Source organism: Vicia villosa, unplaced genomic scaffold (genome assembly GCF_029867415.1).
Source record: "Vicia villosa cultivar HV-30 ecotype Madison, WI unplaced genomic scaffold, Vvil1.0 ctg.001420F_1_1, whole genome shotgun sequence".
Classification (NCBI taxonomy): domain Eukaryota; kingdom Viridiplantae; phylum Streptophyta; class Magnoliopsida; order Fabales; family Fabaceae; genus Vicia; species Vicia villosa.
The window spans coordinates 98317-107086 of NW_026705612.1; the positions used below are offsets into that span (position 1 = coordinate 98317).

Below are 8770 nucleotides of genomic sequence, written 5' to 3' on the forward strand. Positions count from 1 at the left end.
AAAATAAACATGAATCATTAAAGATATCAAAATAAATTGTCTAATTAAAATAAATAAAATATCTTAAGAAAATAAATAAGTTAAATAGTATAAAAAAGGGTAAATAATAAATATTATGTGAATAAAACAAATATTATTATTATTTTATAAAAAGGAAAAAATATTTTTTATAAAAAATTAGTGTTTATCACAAAAAAAAAACAAAGAAAAACAAATTGTATATATATATATATATAAATATAAATAAATAAAAGGAAATATGTAATTGAATATAAAAAAAATTGAAAACTTAACCGGTCAATCCAGTGCTTCGCAGGTCTGAAGGTCCATGGTGGACTTGCGTACTCTAGAGCGTGGGATTTTATGTCAGCGAGATCTGAGGGTTTATAGGGCGAAGGCGCACGATACACGTAAGCCTGAGGAGCACCGGATCTTCCATCACCCCAGTTCCTTTTGCGCGCCAGAATTATTTGAAAGCAGCCAACCACACGTTGCCACGCAGTCATCTTCATCCTCCATCCGTTGCCAAAAGTCCAGACTTTTACCCACAGTTTTTTCGTCCGTTGCCATAGCCTGCAAGTTACGAATAATACCAAAACACCACAAAAATATTTCGCGAGGCCATAGACAGCTTCGTCTAACTCTCACGAGTCCAGCCATGGCCTTTATTTGGCTTAATTTTCCCTGTGTAAAGAAACCCTAATTGAAACTAAAAAAACCCTAACAATGGTGAAACATAAAACCTGCATCTAAAATTCAATTGGACCATCCAGAAAGCTCACAAATACAATTATAGACATAAATATGCAATCGAAACATGAGTATGGTGCATGAATTATGTGAATCAACTTCAAACAAAAGATGGCAAACCGTGAGCTATAGGCGATATTTCGCGATGCTTCAGGACTTGAAACCGATCTGGAAAGCTTCCTCAATGCCTTAGGAATGTGAATTGATCAACGAGAATCCTTGAATCCGCCTGCAAATTGAAAAACGTGTTTGAGAATTTCTTGGATTTGGAAGCTCGGTTTTAGGGTCCTTGAGGCATAAAATTTCTGTCCTTTAGGGTTCTGATCAATTAGGTATTTATATGTGAATGATTTAGGGCAACAAATTTGAAGAAAATCCAAGTGAATCTTTGATTGAAAATTTTAGGACATATGATTGAAGTATGTTTCTAAATTTGACCCAAATTCCATATTTTCCAATCAATTTGCTCTTGCACGAATTTTGTGTCAATTAATGGCTATTTGGATGATTAATGATGATTGAAATTTGAGAAAAAATCAAATCTTCCATTATTTTTTATATTTCATAATTAAATCATGATTTAAATGAATAAAAAATCATAAATAATTAATAAAAATTATAAAAAATAAAAGTCCTTGTCTTAATCTCGTGGATGGGCTTATGATGAAAATTGGATGAAGAAATCATAGGCCCATTTGGAGATTTTTGGATTTTGAACCTTTTCTTTTCATATCTTTTTCTCAAAAATAGTCCAACTTTGACAAGATGTATCTCCCTCAATTCTTAAGGTATGGAAGTGTTCTTGGGCTCTTTGGAAACCTTAGAGAGTCCTCTAACCAATGTCTTTGGTCCCATATCAAAATCATTTTTCAATCTCATTTTATGACCTTTTGAAGAAAGTGTCTTTTTGTTGACTTTTGAAGAGGATCTATAATGTATGAAGCCATATCTCTTGAACCATTGATCTATGGGCTCTAATTCTTGGACAATTGGATAGAGGAATGAATTCCCTTCAACATGAGCTTTGGTGGGAATTTTTCTGATGAAGTATGAATATTTGGCGAGTTTTCAAAGTTTGGTTGACTTTTTCAGTTCATGCCCAAAATAGTAACTTTTGCCTTTTGACTTTTCTGATCTTTCCTTGCATCATCATGATCAACCCTTGATCAAATGATGGTTTTAGGGTTATGAGGATGTTGTTGACCAAATATCTTGAGTTTTGACTGTATTTTGACTTGAAATGACTGTTTTGCCCTTGAGGGTTGACTGTTGACCTAATCAGGATTTGAGGGACTCAATTTGCTCTGTTTGACTTGAAACTTTGCACAGAGATTCTTTGGGTTGTTGGTGACCCTATGGAGCCACCTTGAGCCATTGATTCAATGATTTCCTTTTGACTGACCTAAACCCTAGTTCAGAGCCTTGTATAGGGGAGTGTGTTTTAGGAGCATTGTGTTTTGATTTGGTTTTGTGCAGGAGAAGAGTATGGGCAAATTTTGGGGTATGACAGATACCTTAAATCAATGAATCTCCTCCAAATAGCTTCTTTCTCCGTAAGAATACGCCATTTCCATTTAAGAAGAAGCGCTTTGTTCATGTCACTCACGTCCCTAATCCCCAAACCTCCTTTATCCTTTGACTTGCACACTATCTCCCATCTAACCCAATGAATACTCCTTTTATTCGCATCACCGCTCCACAAAAAATTGCTTTGGATCTCTCTTATCTCTTGAATGATCTTCTTCGGAGCTTTAAAGAAAGATAAGGAGAAAGTAGGGATAGCGTTAAGAACCGAATTGATTAGGGTCAACCTTCCCCCAATAGAAATGTTTCTCCATTTCCAAGATGATAATCTCTTCTTGATGTTGGAAATAAGATCCTTCCAAGTCTTTTTTCTTCTAGGTTTAGCACCCACCAAAATGCCTAGGAATTTAAAAGGGAAGATTCCTTTTTTGCAAGCGAGGAACGAAGTAGCCGAATGCATAATCCAATCACTCACATTTACTCCTAAAACATTGCTTTTGTTGAATTTGATTTTTAGCCACGACACAAGTTCAAAAGCTCTCAAAATCACTTTCAAGCTCCAAAGATTATCACATGATGGCTCCCCTAAGATGACGATATTGTCCGCAAATTGAAGAATGTCGACTACCTCTCCCTCCGCTTCACCGTATCTAAAAGGTTTAAAATCCCCCACTTCAACCGATTTGTTGACAATAGAAGTTAAACCTTCCATAACCATAACAAAAAGGAAAGGCGACAACAGATCTCCTTGGCGTAAACCTCTTTGAGCCGAAAATTCTTTAGTTGCGCTTCCGTTAACCAAAATGGACAAATGACTCTAGAACATACAAGCTTCCATCTAAGACATCCACTTCTTGCCAAAACCCATCCTCTTCATAAGATACCTAAGGTAGTTCCAAGATACGGAGTCATAGGCTTTCTCAAAATCGACCTTTAACAAAAGGCAACTTCTTTTCTTTCTCTTCGACCAATCTAAAATCTCGTTGACCAAAAGCACTCCGTCCATCATGTTTCTATGCGGAACGAACGCGGTTTGATTAGGAGAAATCAAATTACCAATCACTCCTTTTAATCTATTAGCTAAAAGCTTAGCCAATATCTTGTAAATACTCCCAACCAAACATATGGGGCGGTATTCACTTAGCTCCTGGGGGTTTTCGTTCTTAGGGATCAAGGTTAGAAAATAAGATGTAATAGCTTTAACAAGCTTCCCTTTAGAGTGGAAATCATTGCACAAAGCCATCAAATCTCCTTTTAGAAGAGACCAAAACTTCTTGAAGAACTCTAGAGAGTAACCGTCCGGCCCCGGGCTTTTGTTGCCATCACACGACCAAATCGCCTCCTTTACTTCATCTTTCGAAAACGGCCTTTCAACATCCGAAGAATCCTGGGGCAGCAGCGCTTTCAATCTGGTACCGGAGAGCTCCAGCCTACATTGAACATCCTCCGAGAAGAAATCACTAAAATGAGCAAGAATAAAATCCTTAATCTCATTCACAACTTCCAGTCTCCCTCTATTGGTTCTAATTGAGCACAAAGAATTTCTCCTCCTTCTCTCCTTTATGGAATTGTGAAAAAACGGGTGTTTCCGTCTCCTTCAGATAGCCAAAGTTGCCTCGATTTGATACAAAGAAGTCTTTCTTTTTTATTAAGATTAAACCAAAATGCCGCCATTGCCTTTGATCTTTTAATCACCACCTCTTCCGGAACTTTTCCTGCAAAATGAACAAACATGTTATCTAAAAAATTCATTTCCTCCCCGGCCTTCTCTATGTTAAGGTCAATCCATCCATACACCTCCTTGTTCCACCAAGCAAGTCTCTTCTTTAGAATTCTCAACTTCTCTACCAAGCAAAAATCACCTCTCCCTTTTATGTCAATGATGTTACACTCCTTTTTAACAAATGAGTTAAAATCTACATGATCAAACCATGAGTTGTTGAATCTAAAGGGTTTTGGTCCCCAATTTTGTCTATTATCTTTCAACCAAATCGAGGCATGATCCGAAACATCTCTATCTCCAATGAATTGACCTTCCACCTTCCAATCTTCAATAAAGTCTTCCGAAAGGAGGAATCTATCGATCCGGCTCATGGCTTTACTATTACTATTGAACCATGTAAATTTTCCTCCAATTGTTGGAAGATCCACCAAATCTATTTCTTCTATAAAGGCATTGAACTCCGACATCTCCCTTTTATAGCTCCTTCCTGATTTACCAACTCTTTCTTCCAAAGATGAAATAGAGTTGAAGTCACCTCCTACACACCAAGCTCCCTTCTCGTTTTTCATCTTGAACTCTATCAACCTCTTCCAGGATTCCATTCTACGATTAATATCACATGAAGCGTAAATGTTGACAAAATAAATCAACTTTCCATTCTTTTCCACACAAAGGCCAAGGTAACCTTGCCCTTTAAAACTAAAAACCAGATTGAAAAGGTCCTTCTTCCACATAGTTAACAATCCTCCCGATGCCCCTTCCGCTTCCGAATAAGACCATTCCACCAAATCATCTCCCCACAAATCTCTAACGATACCACTATCTATATTACTCATTTTGGTCTCTTGAATAAAGCTAATATCTACCTCCCCTTTCCCGTTGAAATTGCCAACTCTCTTTCTTTTAGCATTGTTTCTGCCTCCTCTCATGTTTAATGAATATACTATCATTTAACAACCATGCTATTTTTCCTCTTTGACTGTAACTCCTATTTTTTCTCTCTTATCTCTAACTCCCCTAGCTTACTAACAGGATCAAAGTCCGAAGACACATTAGAAATTCCCAGCCTGATCATAGAGTTCCATAATCCTGTCGAAGCTTTACTCAAAACACCATTAACTATCCAAGAGTTACCATTTCTAATATCAGCATTAGTCAGAGATTCACTGGAAAGAGGTAGCGCCCCAGGAAGAAAGTTGTTTTTAGAAAAATAATTAGAACCTGGAATGGAACCTGGAAGAGAGGTACGCAGCTCCTGCCTAGTAGGTTCGAAAACTCCGCCGAATAAACAAAATCCTCCACCACCGAACCTAGATTAAGAACCTCTCTCATCTTTTTGCGCACCTTTCTGGAATTCTTCGTTTTACCATTCTTCTCCGCTTCCCCTGTCTCCGTAAGAGTCTCACAAATTGGAATAGAAGCAATAAGGGACTTTTTCCTAATGACTCTATCAGTTGAAACCCGAATTGGGCTGAATAGACCTCTGTGCGGTACTTCTAAAGGGTCAATAGCTGGACCATTAACAACCGCTACAGATGGGCCATTCCTCTCTTCTTCATTTGGGCCTTTGGTGAAGAGACAAACTTTATTGTTGGAAGGCCCATTAGAGAGAATAGGAGAGGATTCCACCTCGGTAGGAACAATAACAAAAATACCTGCGGGCCCCTCCCTTTTCAGAATCGTCACTTCATCCTCACTAGGGTGAAGACCTGCTTTCTCTAGGCTAAAGGCTACATGACTCAAAGAAAGAGAGGGTGAACTGTCTATGTTGCTTAATCTCTCAGAGCAAAGCGATGAAGATTCCTTAAACTCTGCACCATAATAAATGCCCTCTTCACGATCGGCAGTTTGACAATCTTTTGCCGTCTTCTCGGGTAATTCCTTATCAAACTTTTGAAAGTCAGAGTTATCTTTTTCAGAGATATCACCTGCTTCTGTACCTCGAGCCTCTCCCACATCCTCTAACCCTTCAGCTCCCCTTTTTCCCAACTCAGAAGAAGAAACACTACCTGAGTATTCCGATGAAGCGTATGATGCACCGCCGGAATTTTCATGCTCCTCCAAAAGAACCTGAGATTCCTCTATCAGCATAATGTTGTACCAATTGCCATCAATACAAACACGAACATTGCTCCTGACCAGATCTACAGAGTGAGTAAAAACTATTAACTTCAGAACATCCATTCTGGCCGGCTTTAGACTAATGCAATCGAAACTCACTACGCTGGCGATGTCTGATAACAAAGAACCCAGGAATTTTTCATTTCTCACATGACAAGGAATACCGTAACATGAAATCCACACTGCTCTAGCAAATTCCACATCCAATTCCTTCCACATCCTAATTTCTTTAAACCATTGGTCTTTCCAATCCCCGCCATCCCTCAATAAAGCTTTAAGATCACCCTCCACTGACTACTCTAGCAGGAACAAGTTTGGAACTAAAGGGATAGCCCTAACAGAGAAAATACCCTCCTCCAATAAACTTTGGTTCACTCCATAAGCTAGCCCTGGGGAATGAGTGATCACCAATTTCAAGTTTCTAAAAGCTTGCTTCTCTTTCTCACTGGATGTGAAGAAAAAAGATTTGCAAGCTTCCGTCTTCTCCGTGGAAACTCGATCAACGTTACCTTTCAGCACCTCCGCGAAACTCTTTAAAGGGCCTGAGCTTAGGAACTTACTGTCCGCTCCTTGATTAGATATAAAACTTTTCCTCTGTTGATGAACCTTGGCCTGCAAAAGACCCTTCTTACCATGCAAGATAACCTCTTTCCTTTTTATTTTTGAGATGTTAGCTTTCAACTTTCTCCCCTTCAACCACACATTATCCAGCTTAACCTCCAGCATTCTAAGATCCACCACATCTAGGAATCTCACGAAACCAAACCTCGATCCCCTCCAGTCCTTTTTAGGTGGAAGAACTATTTCCTCAATCAAACCGAACTCCTTGAGCTGAAAAAACAAGTCTTCATCTCTCCATTTTGCTTTAAAATCTGTTATGAAAAAAGTTGTGGACACACCAACATCTCCTTCAGTAGTATTTATCCAAATGTCCCACCTTGCTTTGTTAAACTCTCTTCCTTTGTTTCTAATAACCTTAGACCATCTTCCTTCAACACTAGTTCTTGCTTGTGCCATAACCCTAACAAAGAAAAGAAAACTAAACCATAGCACAGCTTCTCTCTCTCTTACTTTCTCTTACTTTCTCTCTCATGTTTGTGTCTTTGATTTTTTCTGGAATTGTTTGTTAAAAAACGTGAGATTGTTAAAAAACGTGAGATGCTTCTTTGATTGGTGTTTTTTTTTGTTACCTTTTACTTTTAATGAGTTTTAATAAACCAGAAGATATGCTACTATCACGTTTTTGTTTCATTCTTTTTATTTTTTTATTTTACAATAGATGAACATGTATCACCTTACGTGTGGTTAAGTCTGGTTTGTAATATTGTAAATGTCTTTAAGTTGTGTTGTTGCGTTATATTTTTATTATGGTGTTGCAATTTTGGAGCTTTCATCTAATACACATACCCTGGAGACTCAAGAAAGCTAAGGGCATTATTTTCCGTCTCTAAAAAAAGTTGTAAAGGGGCATCGGACTCTCTTCGATAAATGCTTACTCTTAATGATTGCTTGATATGTTTAATTTCTCATTGATGCTAAAATTTAAAGGAATGAGAAGGATATAATTTCGATACTGCAGATAGAGATTGGGCAAACATCTGGAAAGCTGCTGCAAAACATTTCTATGGCTTCTTAAACATGAAAGCTTACTTACCAATGAAAGTAAGAGCAAGAAAGGGCTTGGAGATGCTAGTTGCAATATGTGTGGTCATGTTTGTGAAAATATTCTACATGCTGTGCGGGATTGTACGAAAAGTATGCAAGTTTGGAAGAGCTTGGTACCAAGCGATCTTGTAGGAGAGTTCTATTTGGTGGATGTTAGGACGTGGATTTAGATTAATCTTAATTACAGAGGCATGGCGGATGATGGGTGGAGTAATATTTGGATTATCGCGTGTCATGCATTGTGGATGTGGAGGAATATGGAAGAGTATAATGATAATTATGTTAGGCCTTTAGATCCTATTAATCACATTCTTGCTCGAGCTCGGGATTATAAGGCTGCGCTTCAACTTCATAAAGTAGTGAATGATGAAGGAAATGATAATAAGTTCAAGGGCTGGAAGCCTCCAATTAGCGACATGATAAAGTTGGATACAAATGGTGCTAGGAAAAGTAATAATAATGCTGGCTGTGGTGGAATTCTTAGGAATCACAAAGGAGAGTGGAAAGGCGGATTTTCTAAGAATGTTGGTAACTGTAGTGCTCTTTTAGCAGAGTTTTGGGGAGTGTTGGAAGGATTGAAATTAGTGCATTTGTTAGGATATCGTAAGGTGGAGACTAATTGTGACTCTATGGTGGTTGTAAAAGCTTTGGAGGACAGAAAAGTTGGATTCGTGGAATGTGTCGCTATACTTCGATGGATTATTGACATTATGTCTTTGATGGATGTTGTCATTGTTTCTCACATCTACAGGAATGCTAATGCTTGTGCGGATGCCTTGGCAAATCGTGGATGCGTGGAGAAGGATTTTGTTGTCTACGATAAAGCGCCGGATTTCTTACGGACGTTTTTGGATTTTGATGCTATAGGGACTATCCCTTTCTTTGTTGACTCATTGTAGTTGTCTTTTTCTCTTGGGCTTATGCCCTCATCAGTATCAAAAAAAAATTTGTCAAGGTACTCAATCTCTTTTCCAATTTCTTTCATCT

At 38.1% G+C, this 8770-nt stretch overlaps 1 protein-coding gene across 1 annotated transcript; it reads right to left on the bottom strand.

Moving 5' to 3' along the window:
- Positions 1-3112: 3112 nt before the first annotated feature.
- LOC131635071 (uncharacterized) lies at positions 3113-4926 on the bottom strand. Its single transcript, XM_058905671.1, has 2 exons — positions 3935-4926; positions 3113-3734 (listed from the first exon to the last, which is right to left on the bottom strand). Exons 1-2 carry the CDS (start codon positions 4924-4926, stop codon positions 3113-3115), a joined length of 1614 nt encoding a protein of 537 aa, XP_058761654.1.
- Between the last annotated feature and the right edge of the window lie 3844 nt (positions 4927-8770).

What these genes read in the sequence shown, in the direction of transcription:
- LOC131635071 (XM_058905671.1), bottom strand. Translation starts at nt 4,926, where the DNA reads ATGAGAGGAGGCAGAAACAATGCTAAAAGAAAGAGAGTTGGCAATTTC. An exon ending in AAGGCAATGGCGGCATTTTG is followed by an intron (nt 3,735 to 3,934) that starts GTTTAATCTTAA and finishes TGCTCATTTTAG; the next exon opens with TGATTTCTTCTCGGAGGATG.